Source organism: Leptidea sinapis, chromosome 42, assembly GCF_905404315.1.
Source record: "Leptidea sinapis chromosome 42, ilLepSina1.1, whole genome shotgun sequence".
NCBI classification, from domain to species: domain Eukaryota; kingdom Metazoa; phylum Arthropoda; class Insecta; order Lepidoptera; family Pieridae; genus Leptidea; species Leptidea sinapis.
The window spans coordinates 2,020,162-2,039,967 of record NC_066306.1 but is presented as its reverse complement, the minus strand read 5'-3'; the positions used below and the strand labels follow the sequence as shown (position 1 = coordinate 2,039,967).

Here is a 19,806-nt window from a genome sequence, read left to right as displayed (position 1 = left end):
GCATGATTGTCATGCAGCAGAAAATATATCAACTAAAATAAATAAAAAGATAAATAATTAAATAACAGCAAAAAGAGTTCACATTCAGTTTGTGTATTCTCAGAATTTCACATTGGAAAAAGTTCGATTTAGAATTCGAAAGTTCAATAGAAGTTGCAGTTCGTATACGATTTTAGCAATCAAAATTAGAATTGTATAAAGTGAAACTCAGGAAGTTTGAGGTTGAAGATTATAGTGACTGGGCTTGCAAATGAAAGTGTGTGAGAGTTTATTGTTAACTTCTTCGCCAATTCAGCTAAAGAGTTATCAGCCCCGATTTACGTACGCTTTCTGTACTAATTCATTCTTTTGAACTGAGAGATGCGAATTCACAAATTAACTTAGATTAAGAAAATGTCTTACTTAACAACAAATTTACATATTATGTGATTCCATCATATAACAGAGCGACTTTCATTCATACATTTCATTATTAGAGCCGATGATCCATCTCTTTCTCGCTTTATTTTTTGTGAAGGTCGAATAAAATTTTCTACTTTTAAATTGTAGATCAGCCTCCAATAAATAAACTAAACGAAGCTTTTGTTTCGCACTCGCAATTTTTCCTTTCTCCATCTCCATTACAATACAACTTTCTCTATAAGGTATACCGCGAAGGCTCTCTCTCCCTCATAGTATCAGTGATTTTCACTACCGTAGAGTGAGTTTTTGTAACCTGTGTAGGGGCCTTGTCCGTTTGATTTACATTCTCTTTGGTTTGATTGGTAAATCGATCTATGGGTGCCCAAAAATAATGAGATAGACGCACCATTTAAACTTTTCAGTAGAATGTTTATATTCGAATACGAATTACCACACAGGAAAAGTTCTACTGGGTGAGAATTGAGCCCCAGATAATTCGCTTATTGAACGTAGGTACCTACTCAAGACATAGGCGATTGATATTCAAGTCGACGCGACTTGAAGCCCTATTTTATTGATTATTATTTAAAGTAATATCTATCGCCTATTTAAGTTTTGTGTAAAAAAGTGTATTTACCATAAAATATTCAAAAATTTGGCACAAAGTTACATATATTCAAACTCATCTTCAACGACCACAAAGCAGTTTTTCCCGGTAGCGTCAGTCTCTGTCTATCTATTTCTAGTCTGGGGTATCGATATTGAGTGCACACGGCGCAATGGTAAGAAAATAGCTCGTATATCGGCGCGTGTTATTGGAAATTCCAGTCTACCTTCATATCCCGACTTACTTTGCAAATTGAATAGATACACTTGTTTACATACGTTGCTCTCAATTCTTAAAAATTGATATTTGTTGTTCTTTTATTCAACCGTATGTTTTTTTTTCTTGATTTCCAAGAGCGCCTGATTATTCTTTTACATTCTGAGAAGCATCACAATTATTGCGTTCGTAGCTTAGAGATATAAGCTGTTAAGTCTCATTAGCCCAGTAATTTCACTAGCTACGGCATTATTCAAACCGAAACACATAAATGTTTGCACAACACTGCACTACCTTAAATATTCAAAGATATCGATTTACCTCTGTTTACCTACATACATACCTTATCTCGTTTTGTTGGCCTTACTAAAGCCAGCATTCTGTTCAAAGAAATCTTCCCCTAGTAAAATATTCGACTTTGAAAACTTCAGTTCCGCAACGGCCTTAACACCTGTCATCTGTATCTTAGACATTTCTCATGCATTTTTTGCACACTTGTCACTAGCTAATGCCCACATTGACAAATTAGTCTCGCTCTCTATGGCTTACTCTATGGTTTCAACATAGCCATATTTCATTTATTGATGTGCATCCCATATCAGTTATTCGCATATCTACAATCTCCGTCTACTGTGAGAGCGTGCACGTAATTTGCCTAAAAGCTTTCGCAGGGTCCATGTGTTATTATAGTACCAGCCAGTTATATTTAAGACATGTTACCAACCCATGGACTAATTTGAATTTAATTGGGTTTCTATTCAACCATTCCTACAGAACAAAACTAAAACATATCTAAAAAATTTGTTATTTTAAAGAGATTTCCCTCTCTTATAAAATATAGAAATTTAATTTGTACCAAAACATTATTTGACTCTTGAATCTGTCAATTTCATAACATGAAATTATTATGGGAGTTGAAGCAGTCTGTTAATGGGCCGGCCATTACAATTCATTCATTTATATTTTTATGACGTTGATATAAAGCACCCTTATTACCTTTATTTATGTAAAATTTGTATAGATTGATACATCTCCTATAATGAATAGTTTTTTTTAATTAATGTACATTTTTTATTTTTATTAGTTTAGTCATTAGTGTAAGTCATGACTTAAGAGTATTTTTAGAATAATTTGTAAGAAGATGAAGCTGTCGAATATTGATTTAAAAGAATAGCAATGAGTTTCTTGTCACTTCTCATTAAAGTTTAACCTGTGCCCAAACGGTGATAAATGGTTAAAATGTATAAACTTTTGATATTATATTTTTAACTAATTGAACAGATAATAACGAATTCTGTTGAAATGTAGATTACATCAAAAAGTATAGGATAAATTCTGATATTAAATAAAAACAAAATATGGTATATTAACACTCATATATTACTAATTATACTTTATTCGGATTCATTATCACTTATAACTCGAAGCTTCTTGCGTTTTGAAGTCGCGACCATTTCTACTGCCTCTTCTTCACTGTCGTCTGGAGAAAATTTAAATCATTACATTATGATAACTAATTTTAAAACTTCTAAGCTGTATATCTATTAAAATAAAATAATATATTAATAGAGTTAAAAAAAAATTTAACAAAAAAACAACCGCCTTCAAAAACACTATTCCAAAACAACAGATATAATGTGCACTAAAAAGTATAAAAATAATTGCGTATTTTTATACAATCTAATTAATTAATGTTATTCTAGTTACGATTATTGTTATTTTTGGAGTCGGTGTCATCCAAGATAGATTTGTAACTACATACATAGTTATAGGTGAGATGTGCTAACAATTTGTCTAAATATGTGTAAATATACTAAATTTTTCAATGCAGCAATGAACGTTAGTACTTAGCAATTTGTAATTAGAGACAGTTTTCCGTTACTTTGTCATGGATTCCGTGATCAGAACCTAACCAAACTCTCACCAAACTATCTTTGAAGTATATGCTTTCCAATAAAAGAATCATCGAAATCGGTTGGCGCGATATTGAGTTATTCGTAAATTTATCATCCACTTTGCCACACGTTTGTATAGCAAAATTTAAGACTTTTATGGTTTTCCCATGGATTCCACTGTCACATCTGGACCAAATTACAATGGGACCACCTGGGAAGCACCAGCTTTCAAATAAAAAAAGAATTATCAAAATCGGTTCACCCAGTCGAAAGTTTTGAGATAACAAACATAAAAAAAATACCGACGAATTGACAACCTCCTCCTTTTTTGAAGTCGGTTAATAATTGTAAATAATTAATCTCAGAATAATATAAATTGGATACATCTGTATCGGAACCAAATTAAACAGAAAGAACCGCATTAAAATGTTCAATTCGTTTAGTCGCTACGATGCTATAGTAACACAATATGTCAGAGTGATAACACCCCTTTTGCGTCGGTGGTTTAACTAGTATAATTACAAACAACATTCAGCTTACGATTGCTAAAATGAGAATCAATGTAAATAGAGTCCATTTCGATATTGATGTCGATTTCATTATAGACATATTTGTGTATTATGTAGTAGAATAAATATACCACTAGACAATAAAATTATAAAAACGTAATGTGTTGTTAAAAGTTTTTGTTAATCTTATTTATTTTGTTAAAATGTAACCCCCTTATTCATAATGGTCCGCTAACTTAGGTCAATAGAAGAAGACAGAGTGAGAATTAGCAATGCTTTAAGTTAGCAGACTATTATGAATAAGGGGGTAAGTCAATAAACACAGTGTAAATCATTAAGATATATCGATTAAATTCCTCAGAAGTACGAGATCGCACCGAAGGTTTTGAACTTCCGGAAGGAGCTGAGCTATAAATGTTCTCATATAAAGAACAACGGGTAACGATAGATCGCTTTCAAAGAGTAAGTTACTTCTTCATAGTTTTATTTTGCTTTCATTATCAACTATTAAGAAGAAAATGAATGGAAAATTATTTCTAAAGCTGGTGGGTCTGAGCATTTGTAAAATAAATCAAACAGATGTCTTACCTGAGTCATGTTTCGGCAGGACACTTAATATATCTTCAGTATCAGGTAAATCCTGTTGCAGTGTCTTCTTAGCGAACTCGAGTATGTCATCATCGTCGTCATCATTTTTGTCTTCTTCGTCGACATCTTCATGGATCCTTGGTAGTTTATCTCTAGAAGAACTCTCAGAATCTAAGCTTATAGTTCTTTTGCGTTTCGTGCTTCTAATATTAACTTTACTTATTGAATCCTCATCATCACTATCGTTTTCAGCAATGTCATTTCCAACAACGGTTGCAGTCTTGCAATTAATTTGATTAGTTTCTTTTTGTTTGTCACTATTATTAAGTTCGGTTCCACCAAGATTCGTTATTTTTCTTAGGTTATCGAACAAGTCATCGTCATCACTAGAATCGTTCTTGTTTGAATCTTGTAAGTTAACAATAAGTTCATTATTAATGGCTTTGTTAATAATTTCCCGTCTTTTCCTGATCGTTTCGTGATGAAGTATACTAGGTATACGCCAATACGTTTCCTGAAATAGTAATGTTGAATAAATTTCAGGATCAGATTTCAAAAGTTCACGAATAAAACAATTAAATTAAGTATAAAATAAATTGTTAATATACGAAAAACCTCCCTTATTATCAAAATTATACAATAATGATATGATAAAAGGCAAGATGAATGTAATAAATAACACGATTACCTTAGTAATTTACAAAGAGCGGTAGACGTGATGATAACATATAGGTTAGCTACTATAGTTAATTTAAACATGCATCGAAGAGTTTGGGGTTTAACATTAGGTAAATAGATTACTCATAGACCTAGAAATGTTTGCCTGTATGTCACAAGCTACTTTATAAATGGTTATATATAGGTTTAGTAGGTTGAAATATTGATAGGACTTGTGCTAAGGTGGAATGCAATAAAGCAAATAATCTTTTAAAATTAAAAGCGATCGCATAATATCTTTAGAAATGGAACCCTTGGCGTGCGAGACTCAAATTTGTGCGGTTTTACTATAAATATGCCATTCATATAAATTTATAGCTTAGAGCAAACAATAATGGTGTCATTTTCGTCGAAAGGTCGTGTATTTCCTGAGAAAATATTATATGATCGAAGTTCGTAATGTGAATTGTTTTTTGCGAAGTTTGTCACATTGCGAAAGTTTCTTTGAATATAGATGATAAATATATGAATATGACTCGTGTTGTAATGTATGACTTTCTTCAATATTAGTGTAGTTTGGGATGTTTTTAGCTAAACAATAAATCATTACGCATTATCAGCTTTCAACCAAATTATAATCAACAAATCAATTATTTTTACTATCTTTAATGATATGGATACTTTGTACTAACTCTCAATATAAACCCAGATAAATAAAATATATATCTGTTGTTTTGAACAGTCAGCCCTGATTCGGATATCAATCACGATTCGGAAGAAACTATAAAATTCCTCCAATCGTTGTAAATATCCCGTTAGTAGAAGGCTTATGGAAGTCGCGATATATTTGAGAGATCCAGTAATTTTTGAGCTTTGGAAGAATGTAAACAAGTGATGTAAGCAAAATTGCTCTAATAATATCTTGTTAGGACGAATTAACTCACACATGGTTGGATTTGGTCCGGCTGAACAATCGGACGCGGTCTGGTACCGGACCATATTCGGATATGTCGCATTGTCCATCGCACACAATTATTATTATTACCCTTCGGACCGTACAGAGTACGACGCCGGACCAATTGGTGCGAGTCACCGGACCGTCAGATGGTCCGGTCGCACCAAATCCGACCATGTGTATAGACTATTAGAGTAGTTAGCAAGCATATATTTAAAGTTTATTTATTCAATATTGATGAACGAGACAAAACTATGTTATCATGCAGTTTACAACAGAATAGTAGACACCATATTATGACACCCACCACGAAAATAGCTACGAGTAAAGTGATCACCTACTATTAATTTTAACACAATAATCTTGTTGAGAACTACATATATAAGTATATACTAAAATCCGATCAAAAGACAGCTAGAGACATACATGTATATTTTATAGAATTTATCCCTCATTTTTCCACCCTTGAGATATACCCTACTCATTGTAAAGGTTTATAATTTTGCGAAGGACTGCGTAACAAACTCACGATAAACAAAAAATACACATTTAAATTGACAACCAGTGCTGAAGACTTATAGGCTGAGATTTATAGAGGGTACTTAGACTTTACTCAGCACTGACCTCCACTATTTACCACTGGACTGGCGGAACATATGGAACAGCCTATCCAGTGCTATTTATCAGTCAGTGTTACTCAGACTTTACATACGTAAAACTTAGCTGAGCATTATAAGCTTATTATAATATTTGCTTTCGTTGTTATAGTCATTTCATAGCTGAAATTATGAAAAGGCATGAAAGGCCTTTTTTTTCTCAATATTGATTCCTTAAGTATTCTGTTTGATGAAACCCTTAGACCATTTTTACGTTTAAATAGACTGTGGCAGATGTGGAAACGTTAAACAAAATGGAGGTTGACAGTTATCCTCTATTTTGAGCAATGCACGCACACTAACACAAAGTGACATAAAAATCGCGAGTGTAAGACGTAGCTGGTCACGCACACGAAAGTAATAAACCTGGCCCGTTTTCATCGGTTGTCTAACAGAAAGAAGCTCTATATAGACATATTATAAATCATAAAAGACTGAATAGTTTAAATTTTGAATTATAAATTACTAATTACCTGTTCATCACTAGGTGGAACAACACCAATAGCTTTAAGTATAAGCTGGAACAGTTTGTTGTCCATAGCATCCACGCAATCCGAAGAAATAGGAACTAATGGGATCCCCTCAGATGTGGGGTCGTAACCGTCTGCTTCTTGATCCAACGCCACTTCTTCTAAGCTATCGGCGAGCCACTTCAGTGCTTCAGTCTGACCTATGACAGAGAGAGAGAAAATTTAGAAATGAAGAAGTAGGAAGCCACTATTAATCTTAATAAAAATGAAACGACTGGTTCTTTTAAAAGGAACGTGTTACAAACCCTTAATTCTTAACAATGTTTACTTATGTTTAAATACCTTATTTAAGTTTAAATAAAAGATCTCTATTTTTTTTAAATTAAGTGTCATGTTATTGAGTGATAATATACAATTCTACAGGTAAAAGAACTTTTTAAAGCCTACTAAAAAAAGAAGAAAGTCAGTAAATTTTGCCAAAAACCATCTGTCTACAGCAAATACCACCTCCGAGGCAACAAATGGCGCTAAACTTCACAATAACAACTATGACAACTACAATATCTACTGCTGTCAACCGCAATCCCCCTGTTAAGGTCACGAAACGTCGGGCTAAATGGAATAATAATAAAAATGTAAATAAATAAATAAAAAGAATAGAATGTAAAAACACAGTTACATTACACGATTTATCATTTAAAAAGTGTTTGTATGTATAAAAAGTATGTTCTGAATCGCCAGTGGGAGACTCCTTTGCACAGGATGCCGGCTAGAGTATGGGTAAGCATTATTGTCTTCCGGTCTGAAGGAGGCGCCGTAGCTAATGTGATTACTGGGCAAATAAGACTTAAGGCGCGGGCATACCTCAATTTCCATAAAAATTGTTTTCTTAGAGAGTCGATTACAGCATAACGCAATTAAAAATATTCCGACGCAAAAAATACAATGCACAATGAAGGACTTAAAGAAACTTTTGAACCGAATAGAATATTTATACATAATTTGAAATATCCAATAAAAAAATTGCAAGTTGCTCCTCAAAAATAAACTTTGAAGTGAAAAATCTCCGAATTTTCAGCTATAACAACATTTTTTTAAAGAATCTAATAGAATTAGTACTATTCCAAAACTTAAACCGAATTATTTTTCAATATAATATGTAAATTTTGAATTAACAAAAATAAATCAGTAAAATAAATGCCCATTTGCATGCAGCTTTGCAACATGATCAACACAAATATTGTAGGATTGGTTGTAGCGTTTACAATCCAGTCCGCGCCTTAACAGCTTAGCTTATGTCTCAAGCTGACGAGCGCAATTATAGAAAAAAAGAATCCTGAGCGGTACTGCATTGTGATTGGCAGGGCGTATCAATTACCATCAGCTAAACGTTCTACTCGTCTCACGCCTTACTTCCATAAGAAACAAGGCAGATATATTTGGAGTTAATTCATTACACGCGTAAATATAAGTATTTCCTTTATCAAAATAATGTAATAGAAAATATTGTTGTACTTTATGTTAAGATTAATAACGATTTGGAATGAACATCCTTCTACGATTTCCAAGCCACTACCCGATGAGCACCTTAAAAAGACGCGTACAACCAAAATAAAGGTAGCTTAATTTAATTTCGAGGGTCGGAGTCTGACAAATTGAGACAAGAATGCGCAAGTACTTCGCGGCATTTGCTCATTGTGAAAGCTGGTTCATTAACCGTCGGAATTTATTTATTAAAACACGAACACGAAGATTGTATAGGGTTGAACTTTTTACCACTCGTCAATACAGATTTCAGCTTGTAAAGCGTTAACGATGACAATATATACAAATACTAGCGGACCCGACAGAAGTTCTCTAGACGTTAGGAGATCACTAACATACGCAGAAGAATTATATATGGACTGTATTGAGAATCTAAGAAGTCATCAAAATCGGTGCAGCCATTAAGGAGGTAGTTCAATTGTGAATCGAAACCATACTCGTTTTTTTTATGGAATAGGAGGAGAAACGAGCGTACGGGTCACCTGGTGTTAAATGATCACCGCCGCCCACAGTCTCTTGCAACACCAGAGGAATCACAGGAGCTTTGCCGGCCTTTAAGGAAGGAGTACGCGCTTTTTTTGGAAGGTACTCATGTCGTATCGTCCCGAAATACCGCACAAGGAAGCTCATTCCACAGTTTTGTAGTACGTGGAACAAAGCTCCTTGAAAACCGCACTGCTCCTTGAGGACCGCCACACATCCAGCTGGTGGGGTGATATCCTAACTTGTGGCGTGTCGTGAGAAGGTGAAATTCGGCGAATCGACTCGAATCCGCTTTACCACACACAGAAAAATTCATTCAAATCGGACCCAACCTTTTAGGAGTTTACTGTCAACACACGTACAGAAGAATTATATATATAAAGATATCTAAAGGCACACAATTTTACGTAAAAAATATCTTCTAAAGCCAAGCCAAGAAAATTATAAAGCAAAAAGTTATTCTAAGTAATCTTAAAATAAGCGATGTACTTAAAGCTATTCCATTACTGCACTCATGTAGAGATTTATGTCAGTTTAGTCTCTAGATAGAGCATCGATTAATATTATACAAACATGTTCAATAGTAGGGTATTTTAACGAAATTTTGACCATATCTTTGAATCACAAATATTTTATCGCATTCCATGAAAATTACGATATTGTATTGTATTTTTTTATGAGAATAAGGGACGAGACGAGCAGGATCTTCAGCTGCTGGTTGTTGATATGCTCTGCCCATTACAAAGCAGTGCCGCTCAGGATTCTTGAAATTTCTGAGCGGCACTACAATTCCGCTCGTCATCTTGAGACATAAGATATTCAGTCTCATTTGGCCACTCATTTCACTAGCTACGGCACCCTTCAGACCGAAACACAATAATGTTTACACATTACTGCTTCACGGCAGAAAAGGGCACCGTAGTGGTAGCCATAATCTAGCCGGCATCATGTGCAAAGGGGAGGCTCCCACTGGTCAGGGACTTTTTTTTATACAAAAACAAATAAATTATTTTTTTATAACGTTTCATTATCATAATCAATTCAGCCGAAAGACGTCTACTGCTTGACAAATCCGCCCAATGATCTCCACAAACATCGGTCCTGCGCTGCCCTCACCCAACCTAACCTAACCTCTTCCGGCGATCTTGACCAGATTATCGGTCCATCTTATGGTCTACCAACAAACGACAGTTCGTGGTGGCTATTCAAGCACTTTTCTATCCCGACGGCTATCTGAACTTCGAGCTTTGTGCCCTGCCCGCTATCATCGGGGTATGTCGGTTACTCTAGTTATAATACACTGATTTAATTTAGAGGCTCCGTTTGAAGATAACTAGGTCTATGTAGTATGTAGCAGCGTCGAACGCGCCAAGTTAATAGCCCAAGTTTTCTATCGGAAACTTTTAATGTGTCTGTGTATTCACGATAAGTTTTTGACGTGAAAATCATGAGAACGGTTCTATTTGAAGAGATCGCGGGACTATTTTAGATGTTGACTTGTGACTCAACTACGTGTACGTTTAATACTAAGTATATATTCTTTTGTAGTGATATACTTTTGTATAGATTTTATTGATTTGGAAATTGGCGATATGGAGCAAGCAATCTTTATCGCTCCCTAATCAGATGTCATCTTATTGGGACTGTGTTAATTGTCACTTTGCCATCTCTACTATTGCACTAGTAAAAATCATAGACTTAAAATCTATCAAGTAGTACCATATTCGGACAAAAAACGCAGAGAAAAAATATCAGAACAAAAGTAAATACATATTAATTATGCACGTACACATATTGTTACTTTATAACCTTCAGAAACTCTCCTGTTGCGCAAAAGCGAAATTTTAATTCATTTTTAGAGTTCCGTATATGAAAAGGAAAAAGGAGGAAGTTGGCAGGGAGGATGTGACTCGAGTTGTGCTTCTTGCATTGCACAATTCATCTAAATATAAACTGTCAGGGACGCCACATGACATAATGCACCATCTATCTAGCTTATCTGCCGCTGTTCTCTATGACACGTACAAATAAAGGTGACCATTTGACTACCTTTATTATAAATACGTGTGTCTGAACTGTTCTAATGGTACGTCTTAGATTATGGATTGGTACGGCAACTAATACTACGTCCATGTGGGCGTACTCGAGCCAGACTCGAACAATGTGTGAGATTGACGTGCCACATGTTCTGTTAAACTTTGCAAATAATTGAAACTAAAATGCCGGGTTGCGTGGTAAAACTTTGTGACTACTACAAGAAATAAGAAAGACACTGGGATTACATATAATGAGTAGGTATTTTTTAAGTTTGTAATTTAAATGTTAAGTGTTAATTAAATTTATGTATTAAAACACAGAGTTGAGGAATATTACCTAAAAATAACAAACTGTTTAATTCCATTTTAGTGCAATAAAAAAAATAATCGATAAAAATAGTTAATATTAGTTACCTTCGTTAACAGCTCGCACTAACAATGATGCTATCTCGTTCGCACTCATCTCCACATTTCTCTCTGTCGCTTTCTTTCTCATCTTCTGAGCCTCTTTTTTCTTCTTAGGCTTCGGAGCAGGCGATAGGCTTCTGGTGGAACGATCCGAATCGTTCGATTCTGATTCGGAGTTTGATGATGCATTGTTTTCTAAATTAACAATAGAAATAATATTAATTTACTACTACTAGGAATAATATTAATTCACACATATGAAAATGAAGATGACAATTTTTTGAAGATAAAACTTCTCTAGCACCGTTGTGATTTAAAAGAATTCGATGAAACGAAAAAGCGACAGTAAAAAGAGACAGACACATGAATTCAGATTTTATGTGGAGAAAATGAGATGGGAAGCATTATACAGTGTTCTGGTACCAGGGCATCATAGTTGAAGAAGAGTTTGTGTTATGGGTGACCTTAGTATATTGCACCTACATACCTACATGCGCACGACGTATATGATAGCGGTGGTTGTAATGTCTTTCATAGCGGTTGAAATCATGTGTCATCCTAGCAACACGTACCAGGACTTCATATGCATTTTGGAGGTTCATGTACAATGCAGGTTTCACTTCTGACATGTGTACTTTGTACGCAAAGCATTTGTAAATAGTCATAAAATGTTTAAAAAACAAGTGCGCCCAAAGTAAATTATGTAAGTAATTACAAATAGTTCGTAGTGGATGCTACGTGTTCGCAGAGACCTGCGATATGCAACGTACGTCAAACTTCTTAATCCTCAATATACTCTATAATATTATCATAACCGCTTGCCATCAAAGCAGTTTTTACATAAATTATATCTCGAATGTTTTGTCAGGCAATTTTATTATTAGTCGTGGGGATTTTATTATACAATCTAACACAATTTCCCAAAAATGACTTATTTGCGTTCCTAGTTCTAACACTGGGAATGGCAATTTTATGTTTATGTCTAGTGTTGAAGTTATGCAGTTCACACTTTTTAACATATTTATGCATATTTTTCCTAGTATACATAATTCTCGACTTAAAATAGAAGACCAGTATACTACATATTGTAACGATCCTGTGCTAACCTCTATAACGTCGAGTTTAATATCGATAAATTTCGAAATCAGTCGAAAAATCAACTTACGAATGAATGACGAGTGGACGACGATAAGTTGAAGATTGTCGACAACTTTTAGTTGCTAGTTTTCTATAGACTACTATAAATCCCAATCGAATTTAATTCAAACTATTAAAACCGGTACAAAGAAACTCGTAACTCTGAAGCGCTATTAATATACAGCACAGTTTATAGGAAACTTTAGTCGCAACACTTGTCGCTGTAGACTTATTTAACGACATAGAAAGAGCAATACAAGTATAAACATTCTAGTAGCTTGACTTGTGTTTCCGTCAAAGTCGTAATGTATCATTCTAATGAAATTAACATGAAACCGTACGTGGGTAACACTGAAAATGTTTAAAACTGGCCAGTTAGAAACATTGCTAATGAAAACTTTTTTTGAATTTCAATTTAAGAACTCTTTGGTAACCTAATGTGGTATGTTGCATTCATTTGTCATTTGTTTTTGTGAATTGGCGGCAAATCTAAAACCCTTGTTACACGTGAAAATGAACCTAACGCGAGAACTTTTCGGTCAATGATTTATTATGACTTTCGTAGTGGGCTTACTCAACAACAAAGCTATGATAGGCTGCGACTAGCATTTCTTAATGAAGCCTCATCTCGTGCCACTATTTACAATTGGTTTAACGAGTTTAAGCGTGGACGTAGCAATCTCAATGGTGATCTGCGGGGACCGTCCTTTAACAGCGACTACTGAAGATGACATCAGTGCTGTGCGACGCATGATAGAGGAAGATAAGAGAGTGACCTATCAGCAGATACAGGCAAGCCTAGGCATTGGTATGAGTCAAGTTCAATAAATGTTACACGAACATTTAGGGGTCAGGAAGCTTTGTACCAGATGGATTCCCCATACTTTAACCGATGACCAGAAACACCTTCGCATGGACTGGTGTCGCCAAATGTTAGATAAGTTCAACGGCTGTGACGCAAATGCTGTATTTGACATCGTCACAGGTAATGCAAGCTGGATATATTGCTACGAACCCGAAACCAAAAGACAATCAGCTCAGTGGGTGTTTCCTTTCGAGGATTGGCCAACTAAGGTAAAAAAGAAAGAAGTCAAGGAAAAAAGATGATTGCCTCATTCCTTGGTCGGAAAGGTCATTTCGCGACAGTTGTACTATACGCTATTTGCCTGTTGTTTTGGAAAAAATTCGACAGCAGCGCCCTCGAAGGATCCTCCTTCACCACGACAATGCTTCAGCGCACTCCGCAAAACGGACTGTTGAATTTTTGACTGTGGCAGGTGTCGAGATAATGAGTCATCCGTCATACAGTCCTGACCTGGCGCCCTGCGACTTTTATTTATTCCCAAGAACTAAAGATAAAATTCGAGGTATTCGCTTTACGAGCCCTGAAGATGCGGTGAAAGCGTACGAAAATTCCATATAAGAGACCCCTAAGGAAGAATGGCCCCCCTGCATATCTCAGTGGTTCCATCGAATGAGACGATGTGTAGAGAGGAACGGAGATTACTTCGAAAAATAATAAAAGTATTGGCAGTTTTCTACATTATGTCGTTTTTCATTTTCTAAACATTTTCAGTGTCACCTAGGTATATGGTAACGGGTATACTCAGGGTTACGATCGTGGCGGTATGTATTCAAATAAGAGTATGCCAGGCCACGCCTTACACCGTAATATTACAATGAATTACAATTGAAAAAATATAGATAGATGTAAAGACTATCAATATTAAACTCAGGTTTCCAATGTCTTCTTGGAATATGGATTTTAACTTATACGTGGACTATTCTCAAAAGAAATAGACCGAAAGAGCTATTCTAATATTTACAGACACAAAAGCCACAAATACAACAGACTTATAAACTTTAGTTAGTTGTTAAAGAGTTGCAATGTTAAATTTGTCTATTAATGTCTCGGACTAGTAAAAAATTTAGGACTCTGTGTCACCTTACATAGCAGTGTAGCACCAAAACAAGCCGATTAACGTGTGAATACACAGCCCCACGCACACACTTATTCTACTACAGGCCGATAGGCGGCCATTATGAGAATTGTCATCATCTGTGACGGATCAGTTTGCGTCTCAATAAAATATTTTAAAAATGTCGTCGTGCGTTGTGATAAAGTGTAAAAACGATACTATATAAGTATTTGTGGGAATATATGATTATTTAAAGGAGAAAATACCCCGTAACCGCACACACACTAGCATAACGGTGCTTCACTTGCTAATATCACGGCGCGGAGTCCTTTTTTTACTCGTCCGCGATTGATGTATTCTAAATTCGTAGCAGATAATTCTGATTCTCGTTTATTTGTATCAAATATAAAAATAGCTTTAACTCTAACTCTCACAAATTCGAATAATAACGATATAATAACGAAAATAAATAAATAAACTCCATCTATCATGTTATGTTAGTCTATGTTAGAAAGTTATTGAAGCGAATACTAGAAGCGACATTATCACTAACAAACATACACTTTTCTGAACTCCAAGACTATATAAGTGCAATTGTTCAGAAATTCAGTGAGGGTTTATCCAGTGTTACACTGTTTTGTGATTTCTACGAGATTTTATTCGTGCGTTCGGGCGTGTACTTTATTGGGTTTGAAGTTCGGACAGTCTACATATTTTTGTCATCGATATTTAAACATAATTTCGAAATGAGATTTAGGTTATTATTATCTTATTTATGGAATATAAAAAAGCGATGTATAAAATAGATAAATTCATATCAGATCATAAAATTTATAATCCTATTAATAGTGCTAATAGATATTGAACCTTAAGATGGAAAACTAACAGCAGTAACTATAGTCTACAGATATATATTATTATATATTCCTTATATTTAAACACGAGTCCAATTTTGTCTATGGTGTCTCTAACGGATAGATCATATTCTTAAGGAAGATTTAGATTATATTATGAGAGATATCTCTCTAGAAATGACAGCTGTCAAAAATTACGTTCCTTTCCTTTAATTATTCCTGTACACCTCAGTTTATGTTGTGCTTAAACACTGTTTTGTAATAGAAAAAGATAAACTCCATTTTAGACGTCGTTATCGTTAGGTCACTGTCTAACAATACACGTGTATGAGCCATCTTTAAATATTTTTTTGTAATGTTATTACAAAAATGAATACCTGAGCGATGTCTCCATTATCGTCATATTATATAGTATTCACTATAGAAGATCAATCATCATTTCAGTCGGAAGATGTCCACTGCTGGACAAAGGCCTCCCCCATGCCCCGCATCCAACCTATTCCGGCAATCTTGACCAGATTATCGGTCAATCTTCTGGAGGGCCCACCAACACAGCGCCATCCGCTACGTGGTCGCCATTCGAGGACTTTACTGCGCTAACGGGCATCTATCCGTCCAGCTATGTGCCTGTCCACTGCCACTTCAGTTACGCAACCGTCTGGGCTATGTTTCCTTGAGGCATAGAATCAACATTTATAAGGCCGGAAACGAGCAGAACTAGGTTACCGCTGCCCGCACAAGATCGCCATGGTTTCAGTTCAGAATAAGAAACATTTCTAATTTATTATAAACATAATACAATTTTCTCTGCAAAACTAACAAAACTATGTCATGTTAAGTAGTATTCGTAAACAGTAAATTTTCGTTTTGAATGATTAGGCTCCAACTATAAAAGTTTAGTATATTTAGGGATTTTTTACGCAATGTCTCAATAAAACTCATCAGAAAAAAACTCTGGTATTTCTGGACGAGAAGTAGCAACAATTATCTTAAGGATGCTGTTACAGCTACCAGGTAGACGCTGCAATTGGAAGATGACTTTGTAACATGATGGCATTGAAACCATCCCCAACATGCATCAACAGACAGTACCCCAAAAGCTGCTAGGATATTATTATACATAAACAAAGTAAATTTTTTTAAAAGCTTACCAGCAGTTCCACTTTTATTTTTCCTCTTCTTTTTACACTGCTTCCGGTCTTCTATCAACCCCAACTCTAACAGTCTGTCGACGAAGCTCCGTTTCTGCCGCTTGCGGGGCATCCGTGTCATTATCATTTCCATGGGATCTGTTTAAATTATGATTAAGATTGAGTTCATATATACATTATATTGACATCGCCCACGTGGACGCTATAAAGCAAAGCGAAGCACCATAATCAAGCTTCTTATGTGCGTAGGTACACAATAGACTTTGAACATTGTTGCTTCCAAATAAGGTGTTAATTTGAATGAATATTTTAATGTTATCTGTATAAGTTAATGTATACGTAAGTATCTATACTTAGTCTGGCCATAAATACTGTTACAATTAAGAATAAACAAAATATTACATTTGAATTGAAATGAAATCTCTCATTTTTATATGATTGTTAATCGAGTTTTCTCATTTTGGCGCCAATACATTGTACAATTTTGCGATATTAAAATGGAGTGGGGTGATAAAGAGAATCGAATCGCTGTAATTGCATTACACAAAGTAGGTATGAAGCCAAATGCAATTTTTAAAACTCTCCATACGCTTGGTGTTAGTGAAATGTTTGTGTACCGGGCTATTAGCTACTAGCTAATAGGTACAATGAGACCTCCTCTGTTTGTGACAGAAAAAGATAAAAAAATACTCCAAAAAAAGCGCTAACACTTGCGTAAAAGGTTACCGGCCTGTAATTTCTCTGGTGCTTCTAGAGATTATAGAGGCGGTGATCACTTCGCTTCAGGGGACTCTCTCGTTTATCCTCCCATTCAATAAAAAAAACAAGTTCCTTTATACTATGTTCTTGCAATGCATTTGATTGAAGTAACGTATCTATATAAAAGTTTAAACCTCACTTGTAAGTTACAAGTACGTACGTAAATTAATACCCAAATACTTGATCTTTTTAGTTAATTAAGCTTGCCTAAATGCACTAACCAAAATGTAGTAATTAAATTTAAATTTGCGTTATTGTCTATTTAGGTAAAGTAACATTTTACAAACGGAGCCTTGGTGTTCGCTAAGTTGCAGTACTGTCCAATTAAGTTTAAAATATTACACTAAGCGCTGTTTAATTAATGATACAAGTGAAGGAAAAATCGCCGAGAAAACTGTTTTATTCCACGAATACAGATTAAATAGCGCCTGCTATTAATTGATTTGAGATCATTTATCATGTTAGGAAAGTTGTGAGAAATTTTCGTAAAAGCTAAATATTATATGTAGTACTTATAGAGTTCACCAAATGGACATGTTTGCGGGCACAGTTTGCCTCAACACAAGAAGATACATAAGAAAATCTTCGAAATTGAAATCGAACATACTCAAAAAGTCACACGAAGAAAAATCGTCAGCTGACCATCGTGGAGACCTTTAGTTAATTAGTAAAACTTTGCTTTGGGTTAAATTACCTAATTATTTTTTACCCAACGCGACGTCTAAAGATAAATATTCAATAATTGTTTTTTATGAAAATAAATATTATGAAAATAAGGGACGAGACGACCAGGACGTTCAGCTGATGGTAATTGATACGGATTCTAGAAAAACACAAAAACTCTGACCGGCACTACAATTGTGCTCGTCACCTTGAGACATAAGATGCTAAGTCTCATTTGCCCAGTAATTTCACTAGCTAAGGCGCCCTTCAGACCAAAACACAGTAATGTTTACACATTACTGCTTCACGGCAGAAATAGGTACTGTTGTGGAACCCATAATCTAGCCGGCATCCTGTGCAAAGGAGCCTCCCACTGGTAAATTAAATTCAGGAAATTATACGCGATTTAATAATTTACAAACTATTTTATTAACAACTTTACTGCTAAAATAGCGTGTTGCGTGGAAATTTATCTTTTTTTCTGATATTTTTTGGGATTATCATTATTTTCACTACAAATGGAGAAAAGGGTCTCAAATTGACTCAGTCAGTCTCGGTCAGTCTAAGGAATCAGTGCGAAAGCACTATTTCAGCAAAACCTCATATAAATGTGAAGCGCTTAAAGCAGTTGCTCGTAAAACTGCTTTGTGGAATCAATTACCCTCTGCAGTTTTCCCGAACCAATACGACTTAGGGACCTTCAATCTAAGAGCCTACTCCCACCTTAAGGGCCCGCAATGCATCTCTAAGCCCCTTGGTTTTGCGTAGTGTCACTTCCTATCATGTGACTCTTTTGCTCGTTTGCCCCCTCTTATATAAAAAAAGCAACATAATTTCATAAACAGTATACCTATATACATATAGAGAAAATTGAAAAGAGCGAAAATGTTGTAAGTCCTCTAGAGTTTCTAGGTGGATGTTATCTATTTATTATCACGGACGAGTAAAAAAAGAAGGACTCCGCGCCGTGATATTAGCAAGTGAAGCACCGTTATGCTAGTGTGTGTGCGGTTACGGGGGATACTAGTTACACAATTTTTTCTCCCTTAAATAATCATATATGGCAAATAGTTATAAAGTATCATTTTTACACTTTTTCACAACGCACGACGGCGTTTTTAAAATATTTTATTGAGACGCAAACTGATCTGTCACAGACGGTGACAATTCTCATAATGGCCGCCTATCGGCCTGTATTAGTGTAAGTGTGTGCGTGGGGCTATGTATTTACATGTTTACCGGCTTGTGTTGGTGCTTCACTGTTATGTAAGGTGACACGAAGTCCTTCTTTTTTTACTCGTCCGTGCCTATATAGAGAAAATTTAAAAGAACGAATTTATTTGCTATGAATAAATTACATATAAATATCAAAATTCTTGTACATACATAGACTCATTCCAGTTTACCGTCTTCAAAATGTCGTCGGAATATTATATATAATACATGTAAAATAAAAAGGAAACAACTTAAAATAACACATAAATATTAATTATGTAAAAAAAAACAAAAGCATAAGCATTTAGATGCTATAAACATATGAACAATATTACAAAGTAAAGAATTTACGAATACCCTCAATATTAAAAATAAAAGTATTGTTGCTTTTTATACAGAGTGAATATTTTATTAACTAACAATATTACAATTTATTATAATATAACACTACAAGAAAGACGAGGAGGGGGAAAAATAAATATTTTATATCTGTATGAATTAAAACATAAATTGAGTTTTGACAGAAAATATTGTTTTAATTTTTTCAATTTAAATTGCAGATTTTTTACTGTCAGAGCCTGTTTTACAAATTTGGGCAGTTCATTTATGAGGTAAGGAACTAAGTACTTGAGCCTGTTCTTACCTTAAACATTTGAAAATCTTGGTAAGAGTAATTTAGTC

At 34.9% G+C, this 19,806-nt stretch overlaps 1 protein-coding gene across 1 annotated transcript in view; it reads right to left on the bottom strand.

Annotated features, from left to right (window-relative positions):
* Nucleotides 1–2,586: 2,586 nt before the first annotated feature.
* The window catches only part of LOC126976742 (protein timeless homolog), a 62,537-nt gene continuing 45,317 nt past the window's right edge, over nucleotides 2,587–19,806 (bottom strand). The window contains exons 18-22 of the mRNA XM_050825300.1: nucleotides 16,489–16,626; nucleotides 11,434–11,622; nucleotides 6,959–7,155; nucleotides 4,218–4,731; nucleotides 2,587–2,705 (exon numbers count right to left, since the gene is read on the bottom strand). Coding sequence (XP_050681257.1) covers nucleotides 2,620–2,705; nucleotides 4,218–4,731; nucleotides 6,959–7,155; nucleotides 11,434–11,622; nucleotides 16,489–16,626 — 1,124 coding nt within the window. The 3' untranslated portion in view covers nucleotides 2,587–2,619. The remainder of the gene's footprint in view (nucleotides 2,706–4,217; nucleotides 4,732–6,958; nucleotides 7,156–11,433; nucleotides 11,623–16,488; nucleotides 16,627–19,806) is intronic.